The sequence below is a fragment of the Chiloscyllium plagiosum genome, unplaced genomic scaffold (genome assembly GCF_037043375.1).
Source record: "Chiloscyllium plagiosum isolate Xiang-an unplaced genomic scaffold, Cpla_swu_hap1 HiC_scaffold_3, whole genome shotgun sequence".
Classification (NCBI taxonomy): domain Eukaryota; kingdom Metazoa; phylum Chordata; class Chondrichthyes; order Orectolobiformes; family Hemiscylliidae; genus Chiloscyllium; species Chiloscyllium plagiosum.
Window position 1 is genome coordinate 77,837,452 of NW_028270141.1, and position 24,174 is coordinate 77,861,625.

Here is a 24,174-nt window from a genome sequence, read left to right on the forward strand (position 1 = left end):
AAGTGACAGACCAAAAGGTTTTGGGAGTCCTCATCAATGAATCACAAAAAAAAGCATTCAAGTAATAGGGAATGAACTGGAATATTTCAAAGGGAATAAAGTATAAAAGTAGTGAGGTTTTGCTAAAACTGTATAAATCAGTAATCGGCTGGAATATTGTAAACAATTTTGGGCCCTATGTAAAGAAAGATAAACCAGCATCAGAGGCAGTCCAAAGAAGTTCACTAGGTTGATGCCAGATATGGAGGAACAGTCTTATAAGAAGAGGTTGAGTGGGTTGGGTCTGTAGTCATTGGAATATTGAAAATTGAGAGGCAACCTAATTGAAATGTACACGATTCTTCGAAGACTTGACAGGGTAATTGGGGAAAGCTTGTTCTCCTTTTATGAGAGAGTCCAGGACCAGAGGCATAATCTTGGAGTAAGAATGAAATAACTCCACAGAGGCCAGTAACCTGTCACTAAGTCACCATTCATTTACACATGGAGAGTCTTTCACACCCGCCAACTCCCTTAGAGCCAACTGTCAGAATAATCAGTGTCTGACACTCCTGATTTTATTTTCTTTCTTCTGGTGTGAGACGCAGTGAAAGACGGAAGGTGCACGAATCTTTATTCCAATTTCCACCACCAGAAAGAAAAGAAACACCCCAGTGGCCAGTGACAAGCAGTGCCCGTCACCTCAAAGGGCAATGCTGTGTGATTAAACATTGGAGGGAAGGGCAGGGATTAAATCAAAATAGAGTTGGAGGGGGAAATAATGCACTCGACTCCCTGCGGCGCCCACCCCTCCCTGAACAACTCCACGGTGTCGATGGACACTGCGTGCTCCTTTCCCAGAGACACCCAGGTGCTACTGTAACCGCGGAAGAGGGGCAGGCAGACGGCCCTAACGACCCCTCCACTGCCTGCTGCTTGGCCCTGTTTATGGCCAGTTTGGCCAGGCCCAGGACCAGACCCACGAGGAGGTCTTCAGACCTGTCCTCCCTCCTCCGTACCGGGTGCCCGAAGATTAGGAGTGTGGGACTGAAGTGCAACCAAAAGCAGAGGGGGAGGTTTTTAAGAAAATCAAAAAGGGATTGCAAACGCCCACACCCAATATACACGTGGTTCACAGACTCCATACCGCCACAGAACAGGCACTTGGGCTGAGAGTCCGTGAACCCACCGCAATCTGCGGTTGCAAGGGACCGCTGCGTGCAGCACCCTCCACCGCAGATCCCTGAGAGAAAGGGGGAGGACTCCCATGTAGAGAGCCCTCCACTGGGGATCTTCACCGTCCAGCGGCAAATGGGCACGCCAAGGCGTGTCCGGGCGGTAGATGAGGGAGAAGAGGTGGACGGTGTGCAGCAGCAGTCGATACAGGGCCCGCCTTTTTAAGCCCTTAAAAGGGACAAAACTAAAATTCCGGAGGCGGCTCAGGTTGTGGGGCATGGGCTCCCGCGGGATGACTCTTTTTTTTGACATGCCTGTTTGTTTTTTTTTCTCTTTTTGCATTTTTTTTCTTTCCCCCACACTACCACTTAACTGCGGTAGTGCTTATTTTTCCCCCAGCACCCATGTTGTGTGTGTGCAGGTGTGAGACATAGTGAAAGACACAAGGTGCACGAATCTTTATTCAAATTTCCACCACCAGGAAGAAAAGAAACACCCGAGTGGCCAGTGTGACTTTGTCCTTATCTGTCAACCAGGGCTCTCTGATTTGACCAGATTAACAGCCCCAGTCAGAGAACTCATATTCTATAAGGATCACCTGGCTGACCTCATTGCAAACACTACAATGGGTTGTACATTTAAGACAGATGAGGAGGAATTTCTCCTCTGAATATACTAAATCTGTGGAACTCTGAATACAGAGAGCTGTTGAGTCTGGGTCATTACTTATATTCAAGGCTTAGATTGAAAGACTTCTAATTAACAAGTGAAATAAGGATTATGAGAAAAAAAACAGGTAAGTGGAGTTAGGGATAATTATATCTGGCACAATCTCATTGAATTGGGGAGCAGACTCAGTGGGCTGAATGGCCTACTTCTGCTTCTGTGGCTCATGGCCTTAATATGTAGTTCTTCCATCAGAGAAACAAATGCATGTATAGCAAACCAGTTGAAGCCAGAGTCTATTTTAGATTATATTATAGATGGGATTTGATCTGAAAGAAGTTTACAAAATAACGAGAGGTGTAGATTTAATGGTATTGTCTTTTTCCTAGAGTGGGGAATTTCAAGAATAGGGGCACATTTTTTAGGTGAGAGGAGAGAGATTAAAAAAAGACACGAGGCAAATGTTTTACACAGAAGCTGGTTTGAGTGTGGAATGAACTTCCTGAGAAATTGGTAGATGTGCTTACGATGACACTGTTTAAAAGACATTGGATAGCTACATGACTGGGAAAGGTTAGGATGGATATGGGCCAGGAGCCAGCATGTGGGGCTAGTTTAGTTTGGGATTATGTAGGGCATGGATTGGTTGGACCGAAGGGGCTGTTTCCTTGCTGTTTGACTCTGACTATGTTTCTGATTTAATTTTGACCAGTGGCAACTGAATTATGCAGTTTAAAATTGGTACCAACATTCACATAGCACATTTAACTTTGTCATAATTTTAACAGCATATTTCTTTATCCTCTTTTCTCCACTGTGCACCATTTTCACCATTTGACAGTGGTTGGTGATCTGCCCATCTCTTCAGTGTTCAATGATCGATTTTTCAAAGGTTTCATTGTCCCTCAATTTTCAGCCCAACTATCCCCAAATTTCACTAGGAGCCACTGGGGGTTTGCCATTTGTCTGTGATATCTCTGGTATGATCAGTAATTCACTATGTTATAATTCAAAGATATAAGCCTGTGCTAGTTTTGTGCTGTCAACTTAATTCTTTTGTCTAATGGAGATCAATAGATTTTGTTTTAGTTAGAACACCAGCCATGATCTGGCTGAGTAATGGAGCAGCCTCCAATAGCCAAACACCTATTTCTCCTATTTCTTATTTTGTGTTTCAGTTGACTCCATATTTTAAAACCAGTGAATGATTGGTGTTTCTGTTTGCTACTTGTTACGGTCCAGGCCTGACCCCTCAAAATATTTTTAAACAGGTAGCCCAGACTGTAACGTTACTATTTGTTTCAGGTAAGCATATAGTGGATATTCCTGGAGTGACTGAGCTGGTCAGACTGCCAAGTATTTTAAACAAACAACTTTTCTGCAAAATTACGGAATAAAACACAACAGACTGAAAATAGAATACCCGATAGGCTATCCTGACTTAACGATGCTGTTCCAAAATATTTGCAATAATCCCAATAAACAAACCCCTTAGCACAGAGTAAAAATGACACAAACTTACAGGTTACGAAGTCCGAAGGGCAGAAGGAAGGGGAGAGTGTCCAGCTTCAACAGTGACCCTGACTCAACTAACCCCTGAACTGTACTGACCTGGAGAGCTGGCCATACCCCCTTGATTACACCAGCTTTTTTTTAAAAGGACTTGAAAGCTTTCTGCCTGAAGCATTATTTGTTAGGTATAAACAAAAGGGCCCCAATAAACCATTCAAATTTCAGGCATGATGGAACCTTGGGTTGTTTAGAACCTCTCTGCACAAATCAAGGACAACATAACCTTGGAAAAGGACCAGCTTTGTGTCATATTTATAATGAAAATGTGATTATATTTATTACAAGTTGAGTTATGATTCTACTGAAACAAAACTCAATGAAAATCTTTAACACATTCAAATCTTTAATTTCTGTCTTTTTTAGTTATGAGCTGGTGAAGTATCTGCGAAACTATATAGACACTGCATTGGGCTCTGTGATTGAGGAGGAGACTGAGAAATGTACTTCTGCAGAAGGCCGATCTCTAGGTTCTGGTCAAGATACACTTGTTCAACAAGTTACAAGGAAAACTCGGGAATCTGAAGAGTAGGTTGTGTACAACATTCATCCATTATTCATTTAAACTGGGCAAAAATAAGTTATGGAACTTGAGAGTTTTTCGATTCTTGGACAAAAGTGAATTTAATACATAGGCATTCTGAAGTTTCATTCCACAAATTGATATGAAAGTTAGCGCGCCCTCTACTTCTACATGTGGGTCATTCTAGACATCCACAGGGGACCTGTGCTGATTAGTCCAGGAGCAGCAGGCCATTCAACAGGTGACCTATGCTGTTCTGTAGGTGCAGAGAGTTTGTCTGTCCCAGAGTAAAAGCTGAAATTTCTACATTTATAGAATAACTGATTTCTACAATGTGTAATTGATGGGGCATGTAGAATTGAAGGTTCCCAGTTATATGACTAAAAGATCATCCTCTCTATAACCGAGATTGTAAGATTAAGCTCAAAATGCTTCATTATAATGCACAACTAGAATATGTGTAATACCTCACATCAAAGTTTGGTAATGGCATTCATTGGAGAAGGTGGTTTAATAAAATTTAATGGAAGTGATGTAAATAACTTTTTTAGCCTTGTACCTTCAGCCTTGACAGTAAGCAGGAAGTAATAGACAGGCTTGAAATTCCTCCACTTCATCAAAGCACCGCTTCTGAGGATGAGTTTACCAGCTTCACCACTGCTACCTATTAATGGTGTTTTATTTGGGTGTGGTGGACAGATACCTTTGGTGATCAGTGACCCACACTAATGTCTGCTTCTGGGGCAAGGGTGTTACTGTATCTGTTTTAGGATTGAGAGCTTAATTTGTCATATGAAACTTTCCAACTGCAGGTAGTTATGTACCAGTGGCTGTAAGATTTGAATGGGGACTGCACGTATCGGCTTGATTTTTAAATTTACTCTTATTTCAAACTTCTGCTTTATTGAATTACTAAAGGATGATTAAGTGCAATTTAACTAGTTTAAGAAGCTAAAGTTCATTGCTTGGTGAACTTTTATCTTGTCATGCTTTCTTACAGATACAAGGAGATGATGCGATCTTTAAAAAATACAATGATGGTTGTAGTTGAATCGCTAATAAATAAATTTGAAGAAGATAAACTAAAGAAAGAAGAACTACACAAAAAGAAAATGCATGAGCAGCACACTAGTTACTGCATGGACAGTTGCTCTGACAGTGGATCATCATTCAATCAGGTAAATAAATTCTTCTTATTCTTGGATCTTTTATTCCTCTTTGAAGTATTCCATATTGTTGACTGTTTACAATCTGAGGACAAATAAATAATCATTAGGGAGTTATTCAGTGCAAGAACCCGGAGTTCTGGTTCGCCCTAAACCTGGGTCAAAAATATTCAACCTATAGTGCTTTGTTAAATTGTGTCAGGACAAACCAGTGATTAAATTTGGAATTATTCTGGTTTGTATGTATTGGCAGTATACTGTAAATGCACAGACCTTCTAAGTAATTTAACAGATTTTATTTTGAAAAAATATTTTAAACCAGTGTTTTAATATTAAACATTTTAAATGATGTTACTAATCATCTTATCTCTCTGGATTAATTCTATCTTTTCTTGACTGAGTATACTAAAAACAAGTTTATATAATTTACTCTAACAGTAGCAATTAGGAGTGCAAGTCCATTCGAGTGCAAGGGACTCCACAAAATGTTATAAAAGTAACACTCTTTCTTTTTAAAAAAAAATCTCCTCCTGGATGAGGAGAAATTTATTTTTAATAAAATGTCTGAGTTTAAGCAGATCAGTGGACTGTACAAATTGTGATGGTGTGAATTTTAAGCCTTGGTTTCCGATGAGTTTGATGCTTTCAGGTGAATTTTAATAGGTGATTTCTTGTAAATGGAAAATGGAACAATTCACTGTGTTGATTAGGTGACTTGAGCAAAATAATGCCAATAGCATGGATTCAATTCTTGTACCTACTGAATCATTTGTCTGCAGGTTGCCAACCATGACAAAGCTACGTGAGAGACATTTTGAGGGGGATCTCTGCATTCTATTCCTATTTCTGATAACTAGGTTGGTGGGAACCAGGAGGGATGACACTCGTTTGCACACCTAGCAAGAGAGAGGCACTGCTACCTTTTGAAGGAATGCTGTCGGGCAGCCATCAGAGAAAGTGGTGGCTCTGGTAGACAGCCATGGGGTCTGATAGGTTGGAGTTCAAGGGTGCAGACCTTGGGCAACATTGTGGCATGGGGAGAAGCTGCAATTTGGAAGGAAAGTCTTGGTGATAGTACTAAGTCAGAGGGAGAGAAACATTGTGCCAAATAGCATTAACCATGTCAATACAGTAAGAAACATTACTACTGATTCAGTTGGGTTGTGTAAGTTAAGTATAGGGTCTGTTGAATAGTTGCTCAGATGTAAGACAATGTACTTAATAATTTAACTTTTCCCAGCTAGCATTTTATTTAATTTCTTTGCAACGATCTAAAGTCTCTGATTTTAATGGAGAATCTTGGAGGATTCCAGGAGTAGAGGAATTGCTGAACAGAAAACTCAATTTTCCAAGCAGTTCCTTTTGGAGTATGCTATGATTGGGGTCTTGCAGTTCCTATCTTTGCTGTATTAGTGACTGTCCGGCTAACAGAAAATCCGGGCCATATGTTTTCAGATGTTTACAATACAAAAGGTGGTCATTTGGCCCAGTGTGTCTGTCAGTTGACAAAGATCTGACTACAGTAATCCCATTTTCCAGCTTTTGGTCTATAACTATGGAAGCTATGGTAATGCAAGTGGATATCCAAGTACTACTGAAATGTTCTAAGAGTATCTGACTCAGCCACCCTTTCAGGCAGAGTTTCCAATTCCCAGCACCTTCTGAGTGAAAAAGATTCTCCTCAACTCCTGTCTGAGCCTCCTATGTCTTGTCTTAAATCTACATCCTCTGGTTATTGGCAGCTCTACAAATAGATAAAATACCTTCCTATCCAACCAACTTATGCCCCTCATAATCTTACACACGTCTATTAGGTCCCATCTCAGTCTTTGCTGCTCCAAGGAAAAAACATTCAGCCTATCCAATCTTTTCTCATAGCTCGCACTCTCAAGCCCAAGCAGTATTCTGTAAATCTCTCTCTGCACCATCTCTAGTGCAGTCATGTGATTCATTCAATGTAGTGATGAGAACTGCATACACTACTCTAGCTGTGGGCTAACCAGTGTTTATACAGTTCCAGCTTATCTCCTTGCTCTTGTATTCTATGCCTCATTTTGAAACACAGGCAAATATCCCACATGCTTTGTCAATCACCTTATTTACGTCCCCTGCCACCTTCAGGGATCTGTGGATATGCATAAAGATCCCTCTGGACCTTCCAAAGCCCTACCTTTCATTATGTAATTGCTTGCCTTGTTTGCTCTCCTCAACTGCATTACCTCACTTTTTCGGTTTGAATTTCATTTTCCTATTACTTTGCCCAGCTAACCAGTCCATTGCTATTCGCTTATAATTTATGGCTATCCTTTTCACTGTTTATTTTGCAATGTCATTTGCAAACATCTTAATTGTACCCCCTACATTTTAAGTCCAGATCATTAATGTATGCAACAAATAACAAGGGCCAAGCATCAAGTCCTGTGGAACTTCACTAGAAATAGATTCCCAGTCACAGAAACATTTTTCTACTTACTATCAGACAATTTTGGATCCAAAGTGCCACTTTTGTTTGGTCCATGGGCTCTTACTTGACCAGTGTGCCAAGAGGAACCTTAGCAGAAACCTTGTTTAAGTCTCTTTGGACATCAAATGTAGTGGAAGGACATGTGGCAAATAAAATGTATTCTTCACATTTAAATTCTGAGAGGAAGAATAAGGTGAGGCAGCGTGAACATTGCAATCTTTGAATGCAGGAATAAAAAATATCACATTCACATATAAATCTGTGAATGTGACATGACAAGATTGTTTTAAAATATATTGTTATTGTTTTATAGTGGATTGTTTTATTTTTGAGTAGAAACATAGAGTATGATAAACTTGTTAACAGTACCAAGATATTTTAATTTTGCTGCAGTCTTATTCAATTTTATTCTTCAGTGTGTAATATTAGTTAATTGTCCTTTGAGCTGTTAAAATAAGGATATTGGTTTCATCATTACATGTCAGATCATGTAAATATATTTGGCTACTTTGCACAATTAATTTAACCAGTTTCAAATGTAGCCGTTTAGATGGAGAATATCCTTTGCAACTTGTGGAATAATGTGAAATATAAGTCTAACATTGTGCAGTATTTCACAATGTTTTTTTAAATTGTAGTAATTACACAATCTGGTAAAGCTAGTGAAAACTTTTGAAATGAATTACATTTTCTCAATGTAGGTTTAAAATTGGTTTTGTTTTTAGTTTATCTAAGGTTTTTTTGTTATTTAAAAAGCCTACCACATACACAAGTGTATAAAATATACTATAAAACTAATAATCACATTGATTTAGCACATACAGTATGGTATTTGTGGGCTATGTGACACATTGCTATTGGAAAGATTATCAACCTTGGGTGAGGGCAGAGCTGGAAAGTGCAGCATTTAACTGCCTGTCAGTAACTGTCTGAAAAAGGGTGATGACATTTATAAACTAGCAGCACAAGTATGTAATTCAGTCAATTGAGCCTTCTCCGCTATTTAATACAATCATGGCTGATCTCCTCTCAACCTCATCTCAACTCTCCTTTCCAAATCCTTGTAACCTTTTACAAATTAAAAATCTGTCTGTCTCTTCATTACATTTATTCAGTGTCCATCATGCTCTGGGTTAGTGAATTCCACAGTTTCTTTGTGGCCCTTGTTAAAAAGTTAAGAGTACTAGTGTTAGTTAGACAAAATTTTCTAACTTCCTGTTAAATGTATATTTGCAGATTTCCTGAACAGCTACTACTTCTATAACAACTTCTAAAGAAAAATTAGAAGGATATATGGTAGTTTTTTTGCAAGATACAGAAAGAAAAACACTTCAGGATCACCTCGTCTCATCAGTCTGAAGCTTCTTAATTGACTTTTTCATAAACAAACTGAGGTTCTAATTTCCAGCAGTGTTGAAGAAATTTATTCCTACACATTAATAGGATAATAATACATCTAATTTGCATGATATAATCTTGTCTTTTTATAAAACAGTATATCCACTACCCTCACTTTAACAGTGTTGGTAAAGGAAATGGTAAAATATGATCTGCTCCTGACTTTGGTTTCTGTCCATTTTTGTCGTGGCTGTTTGTGAAGTTTTAAGTGTACTTGAGCCATCTTTGCAGTTCTCATAACTGTTGGGACACAGATATTAAATCTAATGCAGATATCCTTTGCACGAAGAGCCTTGTCTTGATTAGTTGTAGAGGGCCTTATGTGTGAAAACTAATTTCGTTAGGTGATTCCCATTTGGCAAGCAAGAGAAATCAACTTTTAGTCTCATTCATAAGGGTAATCATGACAGTATGCCCTAATCATCTAATGGTACAATTTTAAAGTGTCTTGTGTCTGTGAGGGGTAGACTGATGGCTTTCGCAGTGTTGATTCCAGACAACTCAACTTTCTCTGAAAAACTTTAGACATAAATTTGATCCACTGGATCTTAATCAGTAATCTGATGAAGAGCTGAGTTTACTTCATCACCATCATCTTGTTAAAAATGGCTTTCAGGGAAATTGTCTCAGGTAACAATGTAGCAGCATCAATAATCATGAACGTGGTTGGACTCCTTTTGTTTTCAGTAGGACTCCTACATAGTAAGATGATAAATAATAGGAACAAAAATAGGCCATTCAGCTACTTGGGTCTGCATGATTCAATAGGCTTGTGGCTGCTTGACTTTCCTTGTGCACTTCCCTGCCTTTCCCTGCAACACTTGATTTCCCGTACCATTCAAGGATCTATCTATCTCAGCCTTAAATATACACAAGAACTCTGATCCCACAACCTTCTTTAACAAGGAGTTCCAAAGACACTGACCACTCTGAGAGAAGACATTCCTCCTTATCTCATTCTTAAATTGTTGCCTTTTTATTCTGAGACTGTACCCGCTGGTTCTAGACTCTCTCCCACGAGGGAAACATCCTCTCTACATTTACCCCATCAAGCTTTTTAAGAGTCCTGTATTTTTTAATCCGATCACCTCCCATTCTTCTAAACTCCAGTGAGTAGAGTCCCAATCTGGTTAGCCTTTGCTCATCCCTATATACTGGAGAAGATAGTGAACCTTCTCTGAGCTGCCTCCATGAAATGATTCCTTTCCTTAAATAAGGGGACCAAAGTTGCTCCAGCAACATTACTGCAGATGTAGTCTCACCAGCATGTTATACTGTTGCAGTAAGACATCCCTACTCTGATACTCCAATACCCTTGAAATAATGGCAATCATTCCAATGTCATTGTTATTTTCCTGATTACATGCTGCACTTGTGTACTGGCTCTCTGTTTTTATGCACAAGTAATATGTTTATGTTACAGCTTTCTGAAACTTTTCCCTATTTAAATAATACTCTAATTTTGTTCTCCCTTCCAAAACTAAAATCTTCAAAATTTCCAACTTATGCTCCATTTGACAATTTTTTGCCCACTTAACCTATCCGTCGATGTGGTCTACTTGAACTTTCAGAAGGCGTTTGACAAAACTCTTGCACAAGATTAAAGCGCCTGGGATTGGGGCAAGTGTATTGAGATGGATAGAAAACTGTTTGACAGAGAGGAAACAAAGAGTAGGAATTAACAAGTCATTTTCAAATTGGCAGGCAGTAACTAGTGTGCCAAAGGGTTTGGTGCTAGGACCCCAGCTATTCACAATATATATTAATGATTTGGATGAGAGAACAAAATGTAACATTTCAAAGTTTGCCCATGATACCAAGTTAGATGGGAGAGTGAACTGTGACGAGGACATAGAGATACTCCAGAATGATCTGGACAAGTTGGGTGAGTGGGCAAATCAATGACCGATGCAGTATAATCTGGATAAATGTGAGATTATTCATTTTGGAAGCAAAATCAAGAAAACAGATTACTACCTGAAACGCTGTCAATTGGGAAAGGGGCATGTGCAATGGGACCTGGGTGTAATTGTGCACCAGTCACTGAAGGTAGGCATGCAGGTGCAGCAGGTGGTAAAGAAGGCAAATGATATGTTGGCCTTAATTGCAAGAAGTTTCAAGTACAGGAGTAGGGATGTGTTATTGCGACTATGCAGGGCCTTGGTGAGGCCACACCGAGAATATTGTGTACAGTTTTGGTCTCCTTTTCTGTTGCTCTTGAGGGAGTACAGTGAAGGTTTACCAAGCTGAATCTGGGAATGACAGGGCTGACATATGAGGAGAGATTGACTAGGTTAGGATTGTTTTTGCTGGAGTTCAGACAAGTGAGGGAGAATCTCATAAAGATTTATAAACTCTAGCAGGACTAGACAGGTAGTTGCAGGGAGGATATTCCCGATGGTGGGTGTGTTCTGGACCGGACATCACAGTCTGAGGATTTGGGTGGACCATTTAGGATGGAGATGAGAAGACATTTCTTCACCCAAGAGTGGTGAGCCTGTGGAATTCATTCAAAAGGCAGCTAGATGTAACACTTGGGGCAAATGGGATCAAGGGTTATAGAGAGAAAGCAGGATTTGGCTATTGAGTTGGATGATCAGCTATGATCGTGACAAATGGCGGAGCAAGCTTGAAGGGCGGAATGGCCGCCTCCTACTCCTGTCTTCTATGTTACTATGTAATATCTCTCTGTAAACAGTTGTATCCCATTTGCAACCTGACTTGCCACCTACTTTTGTGTTATCTGCAAATTTGGTGACAGTACATTCACTTCTTTCCTCCCAGTCATTAACATAAATTGTAAACAGTTGTGGTCCCAGCATTTATCCCAGTGGAACCCCAATAGTTGCCGGTCTGAAAACGAACCCCTTATACCCACTCACTGTTACCTGCCCATTAGCTAATTCTGTATACACATCAATGTGTTACCTCCAACACCATCTTAACTTTTTTGAGGTACCTTGTCACATAGTTTCTGGAAGTGCAAATACAGCACAGCCACTGGTTCCCCTCCATCCTCTGTGGTTGGGACTTCCTCAAATCTATAACCCGTAGTCAGACATGATTTCCCTTTCATGAAACCATGTTGACTCTGCTTGTTTAGATGATGATGATTTTCCAAATGTGCTGCTGTTACTCCTTTTAATAATTGGCTCCAACAGCAGTTGAAAAATGTGGTGCTGGAAAAACCCAGCAGGCTAGGCAACTTCCAAGGAGCAGGAGAATCAACAGCAGTTGTTAGGCTAATCAGTCTATAGTTACCCAGTTTTTGGAGTAGAGATATCATATTGGTAGTTTTTAATTCCTCTAATACTTCTCTAGGATGCAAGGATTTTTGGAAAATTACAACAGATGTAGTGAATTCTTTTAAGATTCGCCAATGCAAGCCATCAGGGCCAGGTGAATTTGGCCCCCTGCATTGAGCCCCAATAGTTTATCGACTACTATTTCTGCTAGTGGTGGTACTTAATTCCATCCCTGAATTCTTTAGTATGATGGGGGACTTCAGTATGCAGGTGGACTGGGAATATCAGGTTAGTAGTGGATCTCAAGGAAAGGAATTTCTGGAATGTCTACAACATGTGTTTTTCAGAGTAGCTTATGGTAGCATCCACCAGGGAACAAGTAATTCTGGATTTGGTGATGTGTAATGACTTGATTAAGGATCTTAAGGTGAAGGAACCTCTAAGAGTCAGTGACCATAATATGATAGAATTCAAAATGCAATTTGAGTGGAAGAAGCTAGAATCAGATGTAACTGTATTACAGTTGAGTAAAGGTAATGACAAAAACATGAGGGAGGAGCTAGCCAGCGATGATCCGAAGGGGAACTGGTGCAGCAGCAATAGTGGGAATTCATTTCAAAGAAGAAAAAACATGAAGGGAGGATGAGGCAACCATGGCTAACAAGGGAAGTTGGGGACAAGCATGACTACACAGAAGTAGATACAATGTGGTGAAGATTAGTGGGAAGCCTTTTTAAAAAAAAACAGCAGAGGATAACTAAAGAAAACCGGAATCTATAGGCTCGTTAGCCTGACGTCAATTGTTGGTAATAATTTAGTGTCTATGATTAAGGATAAGATTGCAGATTTTTTGTAAATCCATGATAAAATAGTGTTGAGTTAACACTGCTTGGTTAAGGAGATGTCTTGCCTGACAAATCCATTTGAATTCTTTGAGGAGGTGATAAGCAGTTTAGACAAAGGAGAGCCAGTGGATGTGATCTGTTTAGATTTCCAGAGGCCTTTGGAAACGTGCTGAACAGAAAACTACTAAATAGCTTTTTGTCCCCAGTTCCAAATAAGTCTTTTATCTAATCTTTTCAGTCCTCAAATAGCTTAGGACTGAGTTTGGAGGGATGCACTGATCCCTGCTGCACTCCACTACTCCAGTGGTCACACAATTTTAAATTTAATCAGTTTGGTGAAATGGCCAATTATGAGTCTCATTGTCTAAGCATTAAGAGTCTGTCAACCAGATTTCTTTAGTGAATAACGAATAACTTCTTAACTATCACAAATAAACTTACTGAAATAAAGATACAAGATTATTGACAAACAATTGCACACAAATACATATAGATACCTAAGAGGTATACCAATAATATCTGGAGCAAAGAGAGGACATCTTTGAGCGCTCATCCAGGGACACTATATGGGTGCAACTCGGGAATGAGAAAGGTGCATCACTACAATGGGCTTATATCATAGGCTTCCCACCAGCTAGTGGGAGATGGAGGAACAGATACAGGTAAAAACAATATTGTTGTTGTTGTAGTGGGTGATTTTAACTTGTCAAATATTGACTGGAAGATCAGCAAAGATCCTTAAAGATCAGCAAGGCAGCCTTTTGTGTGGAGCCACAGGAGATGGGAGAGATACTCAAGTATTTTGCATCAGTATTTGTAGTGGAGTAGGACTTGGGAAATATAGAATGTGGGGAAATAAATGGTGACGTCGTGAACAATGTCCCTATTACAGAGGAGGAAGTGCTGAATGTCGTGAAACACACAAATGTGCATAAATCCCCAGGACCTAATCAGATGTACCCTAGAACTGTGGGCAGCTTGGGAAGTGATTGCTGGGCTCCTTGCTGAGATATTTGTATCATCGATAGTCACAGGTGAGGTGCCAGAAGACTGCAGATTGGCTAACATCATATCATTATTTAAGAAAGGTGGTAAAGATAAGCCAGGGAACTATAGACTGGTGAGCCTGACATCAGTGGTGGACAAGTTGTTGGAGGGAATCCTGAGGGACAGGATTTACACTTATTTGGAAAGGCAAGGACAGATTAGGGATAGTCAACATGGCTTTGTGCACGGGAAATCATGACTCTCAAACTTGATTGAGTTTTTTGAAGAAGTAACAAAGAGGATTGATGAGGGCAGAGCTGTTGACATGATCTATATGGACTTCAAAGAGGTGTTCGACAAGGTTCCCCATTGGAGACTGGTTAGTAAGGTTAGATCTCGTGGAATACAGGGAGAATTAGCCATTTGGATACATAACTGGCTCAAAGGTAGAAGACAGAGGGTGGTGGTGGAAGGTTGTTTTTCAGAATGGAGGCCTGTGACCAGTGGAGTGCCACAAGGATCAGTGCTGGGCCCTCTACTTTTTGTCATTTACATAAATGATTTGGATGTGAGATAAAAGGTACAGTTAGTAAGTTTGCAGATGACACTAAAATTGGAGCGTAATGGACAGCAAAGAGGGTTACCTCAGATGACACCAGGATCTTGACTAGATGGGCCAATGGGCTGAGAAGTGGCAGATGGAGTTTAATTCAGATAAATGCAAGATGCTGCATTTTGGGAAAGCCAGTCTTATCAGGACTTAAACACTTAATGGTAAGGTCCTAGGGAGTGTTGCTGAACAAAGAGACCTTGGAGTGCAGGTTCATAGCTGCTTGAAAGTAGAATCGCAGTTAGATAGGACAGTGAAGAAGGCATATGGTATGCTTTCCTTTTATTGGTTCATAGCATTGAGTATCTGAGTTTGGGAGTTCATATTGTGGCTGTACAGGACACTGGTTAGGCCACTTCTGGAATTTTGCATGCAGTTTTGGTCTCTTTCCAACCGAAAGGATGTTGTAAAACCTGAAAGGGTTCAGAAACGATTTACAAGGATGTTGCCAGGGTTGGAGGATTTGAGCTATAGGGAGAGGCGGAATCGGCTGTGGCTGCTATTCCTGGAGGGTCGAAGGCTGCGGGGTGACCTTATAGAGGTTTCTAAAATCATGAGGGGCATGGATAGACTCCCTGGGGTGGGGGAGTCCAGAACTAGAGGGCATAGGTTTAGCGTGAAGAGGAAAGATATAAAAAGGACAACTTTTTCATGCAGAGGGTGGTGCATGTATGGAATGAGCTGCCAGAGGAAATGGTGCAACATTTAAAAGGCATCTGGATGAGTAAATGAATAGCAAGGGTTTCGAGGGATGTGGGCCAAGTGCTGGCAAATGGGACTAGATTAGGTTGGGATATCTGCTTGGCATGCAGAATTTGGACGGAAGGGTCTGTTTCTGTGCTGTACATCTCTGACTGGGGCTCCCTTAGTCCCAGGAGCTTCGATGGGACCAAGTTTGTTATGTGCATCTCAAAGGGTTTCTTGAAAAAATATATAGACCCGTTCAACTAAGGAAGGGCCATTCTAAATCTTGTATTGGGGAATAAACCTGGCCAGGTTAAAGTTCCAGTAGAAAAACATTTTAAGAACAGTGAATATAGTTCCATAAGTTTTGTGATAGTTATGGATATAGATAAAACTGGTTCTCAGGTGAAAGTGCTAATTTGGGGGATGATTAATTGCAACTGTATTTTGGTGGATTTTCAGCTTCAATGTTTTTTTGCTGAGTGGAGTTGCATAGAAAGCGAGAGGTAACAATGGGCTACTGCTCTTCAGGCAATTCTCTTCACAAAGTTCAAAACTGCAATTGTCTGTCTTCGCTTAAACTGTGCCACGTGACCTCACTCTGAAAGTTCTCCAGAAAGACCAGGACTGATTAGTAACAGTCAGCATGACTGTGTGTGGGAAATCATGTCTCTCTCACTTGATTTGTTTGTTTTTTGAAGAGGTGGCAAAGAAGATTGTTGAAAACACTTCTAGACATTGTCTCTATGGACTTCAGAAAAACATTCAATAGGTTCCACGTGATAGACTACTTAGTAAAGTTAGATCACATGGACCCCATGGGGACCTAGCCAATTGGTTACAAAATTGGCTTGCAGTTAGGAGGCAGGATGGTGGTGGATAGATGTATTTCAGACTGGATACCTGTGACCAGTAGTGCCACAAGGATCAGTGTTGGGTCTGCTGCTTTTCATAATTTATAAAAATGTCTTGCATGTGAGTATAGAAAGTAATGTTAATAACTTTGCAGATGTCACCAAAATATGTGGTGTGGTGGACAGTGAAGATGATTATCTCTGAGTACAACAGGACTTTGGTCAGATTGGCCAGTGGGTCAAGGAGTGGTAAATAGAGTTAAATTTAGATAAATGAGAGCTGTTGTATTTTGGTAAGGCAAACCAGAGCATTACTTGAGCAGTTAATGGAAGGGCCCTCAGGAATGTTACAGAACAAACTGACCTATGGTTGCAGGTCCATAGTTCCTTGAAAGTGGAGTTGCAAGTAGAGAAGGTGGTGAAGAAGGCATTTGACGTGCTTTCCATCATTGTTCTTAATATTGAGTACCAGAGTTGGTGTGTCATGTTGTGGCTGTACAGTACTTTGTGAAGCCGCTTTTGGAATATAATTCTGGTTGCCCTTCTATGTTGTTAAACTTTTTTGAGAGAGTGCAGAATAGAGTTAGAAGGATGTTGTTGTTGTTGAGACTGGAGGGTGTGAGCTGTAGAGAGAGGCTGAGTAGACTATTTCCCCCCCCCCCCCCCCCCCCCCCCAGAGCATCGGAGACTGAGGGGTGACCTTATTGAGGTTTATGAAGTCATGAGAGGCATGAATAGGGGGAATAACTAAGGTCTTTCTTCCCAGGGTGGGGGATTCAAAATGAGAGGACAAATGGTTAAGATGAGAGGAGAAAGATTTTAAAAAGGACCTGAGGGGTAACTTTCCTGCAAAGGGTGGAATAAGCTGCCTGGAAGTAGTGGAGGCGAGTAAAATTGCAACATTTAAAAGCCATCTGGATGGGAAAATGAATAGGAAAGGTTTAGAGAGATAAAGGCCAAATTCTGGCATATGTGACTAGGTCAGAATGGGATGTCTGGTCAGGGCACGAGTTGGACCGAAGGGTCTGTTTCCGTGTTGTATGACTCTAGATATGAGAATTCTCTGTTCCTTTCAGATGCATCATTGTTACATTTGTACCCATACCTTTTCCTTAGCAAAGTATTATTTACTTAAACATTCAAGACATATATTCGTATTACACACTTATGCTTATATCCATTCTGCTAGTTTTAAAAACAAATAATATTTCAATCACATCTCTTCATAATATAACAGACACAAGTTGAGTATGAAAAAACACAAGAACAGCGTTTTTTTCAAAAAAATGCATTTATATGACACCTTTTAAGGAACCAAGCATGCCAGACCACTTTATATCCAATAAAGTACTTAGTCCCTGTTAAAATGTTGGAAATGCGGCAGCCAAATTGTTCACAGCTTGCTCCCATAAACCACAATATAGTGTTAGTTGAATAATCATTTTTTAGAATGATGAATTTTATTTGAATGGTAGTAGCTCCAACAATGCAGCATTCTGTCAATACTGTACTTGTTAGCTTTAATTATTTAGAATTGCTGTGGTACCTGTTACATATTCTCAGCTCAACTTTTCATTTTTCTAAAGGTCAGATTATCAGATCAGTGTACTGGATGGTTGTGTGATCACAATTGAGGTGGAGTCAAAGTACTCTCCTTCCTGACTTCAGGAACAATCATTGAATTATAAAACATCTTGGGTTTAGGTTTCCTTTCTTTTTTAAAACAAAGGTGCTTTATATTGTTGATCATGGAGAAATCTAATCATGAGCCATTTTTGAGAATGCCTTTCATGAACATATGTACGATTCTTCACCTGTATTTAAGGCAAATGATAGAGCCATGTGGAAAATGAACTTGACAGATACAACATTGGCTTGAACATCCATGTAGAATAAGTGGACTGTAATTCTGTTAATTAGAATGGCATATACATGGGTAGAATGGGGGAGATTTGGAAGTCAGGATATTCTACCAAAACCTTTATTATTTGTAATAATAATAGACCACAAGCCACTGCTATGTTTACTTAAAGACGACAAGGTGGTGCCGGCCATAGCTTCAGGCTAAATTCAGTGATGGGCTCCAATACTTAGTTATAAGTTGGAACACTGTTCAGTAGGTGAAGTAGCAAATGTGGATGCATTGAGCTGCCTGCAGCTGGCAGATACACCACCGATGCATACATCTTTTGCAATACATAGACTCCTAGAAGTGTTTGTTATAGGTAACAGGCCACTGTTTACCAGAAGGGGATTTTTGTATTTCTTAAAGTTGAATGGTATTCTACACATAAGTACAGCTCCATACTGTCCATCATCCAATTGTCTAGCAGAAAGACCAGTCCAAAATTTGAAGGCAAGGTTAATGAAACATCCTGCAACTTCACTGGACATCAAACTGTCCTGGTTCCTCTTTGATTACAGGACTACCCTTCACTCAAGACTCTGCCACACTCAAGACTCTGCTAAACAAAGAGAGTTTGTTCAGGGGGGAAAGTATTGTGTAGGAATGATGGGAATGGCCCTGCATGGGTAAGAGGCATAGTCGATATTAGGTTAAGTTCAGTGACATATAAAGTTCGGGTAGGTGCAAAGGTCCTGAACAAGCACGTGGACCATGTGAAAGTTGGAAACTTGCAAACTGTGTGGGAGCAAAATGTGCCTGGCTCCTCAACTACCTTTCTGATTGTTTCGGAACCCGTGGGTTCTCCCTCTTGTTAATTGGTAAAGATTCCTCGGAATTTGAGATGGACACAATGGCTGTTGCCACCTAATGCCTTTGCTGCCTGAAGAGGAGAATGAATTACTTCTGAGATGTTCCGGGCACAAGAGGTAAGTTACTGTTTGTTACACGCTGTCCGTATCAGAGGCAGAGTTGCAGCAACCTGACTCAGTGCTAAAATGTTCCAGCAGGAGGTACAAAAGAAAAAAACGGCATACGTCCTTGGACACGGTGGGAGGGGAGAGACGTAGTGATTGCAATGAGGCCAACCTGATGGATCTCGTAGAATATAAATTCCCTGATTGGGGCTCTTAATCTGGTCCAAACAGTGAGCCCTGGCTGACAAATAAGAGCAGGAGTATCAGACGTTCTGCTCACTCTAAGAGCTTCTGAGGGAGCTGGTGCAGTGTCAACGACTCTCCATTTGTGTCAGGGAGGGATTGACTCTGAGCTGGCTGCCCACATCCAGTGTGTACTGCTTCTGTTGGTTTCTGTTTGTTTTTGGAGGAAACTTGATTCCTGAACTGGCTGAATTATATAGCCATTTTGTTAACTGGTATTCCTTTTTATTGAGGACTGATTTTTAAACTTGCTGATTTAAACAGTCAATGTGTTACAAGTGTAATTCAGTTCTCATTGGGGAACTGTTGTTTCACTGGCTGTTTACAGCCTGTGTGCTACTCTTTTTCTCTTTTACTTTGAGAAAAGGACTGTTGATTTTATGGCAGGGTTTCACCTTTACAGTCTGGTTTTCTTTGTTTTTTGCACATGTTTTCACTTTTTTTGGTTTTGGGATTGAGACCTTGTGAGAAAATACATCTTTCCAGATAAGCTGGTCCTATATGGGTAGGCCTGTACCTTTGGGTGACTAGGCCTCTGTAAAGACTGAACACCTGTGTGTGTGCTAGGAGGTGAGCTATTGCTGTGTCCTGGAGTTCAGGAATGGATTCTGCCTTTGGGAGTGGACCAAACTCCTATGAGTGAATTGCACCTTTACAATATACTGTGTTCCTGTGAGTGAGCCAGGCCTCTTATGGAGACTGAACACCACCTGTCTGTGTATTGTAGGGTGTTCATTCGCTTCCTGTTGGAGTGGACTTTGCTTTCGGATGTTGATTCTGTCTTGGTACTTGAAACTGTATTGTGAGGGCTTTGTGAAGTCTGTTAATGAATGTGGGTTTTGTAATTAATTGTGTTTTGAGCGCGGGCCAGCGTGGGCTAGTCAGTACATGGGGTGGCCGGGAGCTGGAGGGGCAATGACCGGCCTAGGTCTGGGGATGGGCAGAGGGGTGGTGTGGGTCTCTTAGTATGCAGTGTGGCTGGGGGCTAGGTAGCCAGAAGCGTGCCCATAGGAAAGCTGGTCAGGAGAGGTTCAGTTGGTACGCGAGCTGGCTGGAGGCCAGAAGATCGATGACTTACTGGCCTGGAGGAAAGTGGGCTGGGAGGAGCCTGTCAGTATGTGGGGTGGGCAGGGCCAGGCAACTGATAGCGTCCTCTCAGGAATGCCGGTACAGGGCAGGCCGATCAGTATGCAGGGAGGCTGAGCTAGGTGGCCAACTGCAGCCCGTAGGAAGGCTGACTGGGGGAGGAGGACCTGTCAGCACACAGGGAGGATGGAAGGTCGACAGCTGGTCCGTAGGCACGCTGGCCAGAGGAGAGTGTCAGAACGCAGGGTAGCTGGGTGCTGGAAGGCCGACAGCCCCACTGGTAAGAAAGAGGATCGGGGATGGTTGGTTAGTATATGGTGTGACCAGGAGCCGGTGGCCGACGATCGTGTGGGAGGAAAGCAGCTGGGGAGGGTCAGTCAGTACACAGAGTGGCTTGAGACCAGAGGGCTAACAGCCAGCTTGTAGGAAAGCAGCGCGGGGTAGTCCGGTCAGCACATTGGGCGGCTGAGAGCTGGGTGGTCGACGACCAGCCTGGAGGAAATTGGGCCTGGGGAGGGTCAGTTAGTACACAGGGCGGCCAGAGACTGGAAGGCTGATGACAGTCCTGCAGGAAGGCTCGCCAAGTACGGTCCGATCAGTATGTAGTGTGAACTGATGTCAGTTTTTTTTTTTAAGCTATATTGGGTCTGTGTTCTATGCACTGTTTCTCATTTGATTGTGCTGTCTTGTCTGTGTTTGTTACTGTTATCTTTGTGATGAATAGAAGTAGGATTTGAGGTTTGTCCTCATCTCCCTGAAAACTGGTTGAATGGTGGGTTTTGGTGTTTGGCTTTGTTGCCCTTTCCCCTTTTTATATAGTTTTTTTTGTGAGCTGCTGCCTTCTGTTTATTGCCAACTGTATTTTGCACTGCTTAATAAAATAAAAAGAGCAGGAGTGTCAGATATCCGGTTCACTCTTGAGAGCTGCCTCTGAAGGAGCTGGATCAGAGTTATGGGCTCTCCACGTATAATAAAAGGTGGTTTAAGAACTAGATTTTGGCCTCTGGAGTTATTTCACACATCTGTCTGGAAGTTGCCACGAATAAGTGTTACACTTTAAGATACTGTGTGCTCAACTGTGCAAAACCTTTTTTTGATGACACTACATAGTTAAGGTGAAGAGGCCGCATGTAACAAAAAAAAATTGAGATGTGATCATTGTACAGAAATATCTAAAGATATATAAATCAACCAGAGTGAAATAAACCTGAGGGCTAAGAGTGATCTAGGATTGGCCAGGGAGACCGAGAAAGTTGAGGAAACAAAGGAAGGTTATGTGTCAAAGAAAGAGAGATTGCAGATAGAGCACTTGAACCAGACTGCAATGGAAGATAGGGCTAGAGCAAATAATAGCGCTTGTGATATGAAACATTTGAGTGAGTGAAAGATGTTTTAGTTATGTGACCAGAAGAGAATTCAAGATTGAGAGAGAATGATCAGAGGACTGAGGGAGAGTAATGAGGGAGAGCAAAGGCATTAACTCAAAATATTATGATTGGTACATTGGGAGAAAGTCAGAGGGAGACAAATTGGGGTCTTTGTGCAAGAAAAAATGAACTTTAAGGTAACAGATGAATGATCTGCTTTGGTAGGGCCATGTAAGGTGACCATGAACGCCAGTCAGTCCAGATCTAACAAGAGGTTGTCCTGGAAAGGTCTGTAGTGGGTTGGATATTGTGAAAAGAACAAGATTGAGAGATTGGGGGCAGCAAGACAGAGACATTGAGAAGAATAAAAGATTTGGAGATGGAGGAAATGTTTAATGAAATTTAGTGAGAGATGAAAGGAAAGAGATTAAAGACATGAAGAGAAACTAGCAGATGGAAAGAGCACGAGATGGACTAACGAGAGAGATTAGACTGAACCAAATTCTCTCTCTCTCTCATCCTTTCAAACAGGTTGTTTATAGATGTAATTATAGTACATTGTAGCAAGCAAGCAAACATCTCTTGAATTCTATGTCCTGTCTTTTTCCAATTTGTGTTTAATGGAATTAATAATGTTATTTTCCAAATTTAAATTATTTCAAAACTACATTAACTTCAAATTTTCCCATTTCTTTTGAAGGGCCTTTTAAATTATGTAATCATGTGTTCGTCCCCTTCTTAATTTCTACTGGTTCTACATCCACATCTTGTGTATCTCCAATCTTAAAGGTAATCAGATTGGGATTAAAAAAAATATAATTTTCATATTTTCTTAAACCACACTCCAGATACAAGATGCTCATGGATGACTCTGTCACTTTATTTGATACAATTTGATCAGTTGCCTTTGCTGCAATCCTTTCTTCCACAAGTCCCTGTGGCCAACTTCCTTTTAATCATGAACTTGCATCTTTTCCTAGTTTCTCTCTTTGCTCGCATGCTTTCTCTGAGCTCATATCGTCCGTGAGGCACAACTCAAATTCTCTAAAGTGAAAAGAATTTCAGTATGTCTGGCAGCGTTTGTGCAGAGAAAAGCAGAGTTCATGTTTTAAATAAAGTATTGTGTTTTATTCCTATCTTGTACCTTTTTTACATGGTGGACAGACTTTGGTGAGTCAATAGGTGAATGACTTGTTATTAAATTCCTAACTATTGTCTTGCTCTTATAACCACAATATTGTGTGACCGGTCTAGTTATTTTTCTGGTCTGTGTTATGTCTTATACCCAGTATTTGTTTAAGAGACGTGCTAATGACATAATTTTGTATCATAACATGTGACCTGAGAGTATAAAGATCACAGATTCTATCTTACCCCAGGATTATTTGAAGTATAGCATGCTGCTCAATGTTGCTCTGTTGTAATCTAGTAATTGTGTTTGATTAGTGAACTGTAATAAATGTCCATTATGTTTTTCATGACCATGATATGCGCATACAGTTTCTTATACTTTGGTAGATAATCCAAGCATGCAGCAAAATATCTGCTGGAGGCAGAGTCATATCAAGTGATCACCCCAAGGATGTTAATTATGGGAGATTCAGTGGTAGTAGTATTGTAGAAAATTAAGAAGAGTTAGTTAGATTCTCTTTTGTTGAAGATGGCTATTGTCTGTGACTTTTGTTGCATGAATGATACTTGCTACCTGTCAGCCCATGTCTGAATGTTGTCCAGGTCATGTTGCACGCAGGCATGACTTCCTTAGTATTGGAGAAGCCATGAATAGTGTTGAACACTCTGCAATCGGTGAACATCACATTTTCAAACTTTATTAAGCAGTTGCACGTGGTTGGTCTAAAATATCAACTTGCGGAACTGCTGCAGAGAAGTCTTAGGAATGAAATGGTTGATCTCTAGTAACCGTGATTGTCTTTCTTGGTTTAGGAAATTTTTTTGAGATAAGAAGTGGAAAACAAAAATCAGTGGAGTGGAAGCACTAAAAAACAAAGGCGCCAAATAAATTTGAGGTAGAATTACAACAACATTCCCTCCAGATTACCATTGATTTCAATTTTGCTTTATACTTGTTGACATCATACTTGGTTAAATTTGGTATCATCCAGAGGTATATTTTTATATAACTTGTGATCAGTATATTTGTGTGTAAGGGATGTGCTCTTTGTATCCTCAAAACTATTGTTTGAATTAAATAATTGCAGACACTATAGATATGCCTAATGCTGCTATTCTGCAGTTTGCATTGAACCAGGACACAACAGTTACACCTCTTCAGAGGATAAGTAACATTTAGCAAATGAGGGACTGGAGTTGCATATAGGCCAGACCAGATGACAGTATATGTTATTTTTCCCTGCTGATGTTAGCAAACCAGTTAGGCTTTTAATGACAATCAAATAATTTTTTTTTGGTTATTTTTACTGATACTAGCTTTTTAGTTTTTGGATTTTAAAAAAAAATCTACATTCTGATTC

The 24,174-nt window shown here is 40.5% G+C and overlaps 1 protein-coding gene across 4 annotated transcripts in view; it reads left to right on the plus strand.

The window, feature by feature from the left end:
* Nucleotides 1-24,174, plus strand: part of tbc1d32 (TBC1 domain family, member 32) — a 245,760-nt gene that overhangs the window by 18,326 nt on the left and 203,260 nt on the right. For all 4 annotated transcript variants that reach the window (XR_015753686.1, XM_043684303.2, XM_043684307.2 and 1 more), the window contains exons 3-4: nucleotides 3,757-3,918; nucleotides 4,914-5,091. Coding sequence is in view for 3 of the 4 variants with exons in the window: in XM_043684303.2 (XP_043540238.2) it covers nucleotides 3,757-3,918; nucleotides 4,914-5,091 (340 nt within the window). In the remaining variant the exon portion in view is untranslated. The remainder of the gene's footprint in view (nucleotides 1-3,756; nucleotides 3,919-4,913; nucleotides 5,092-24,174) is intronic.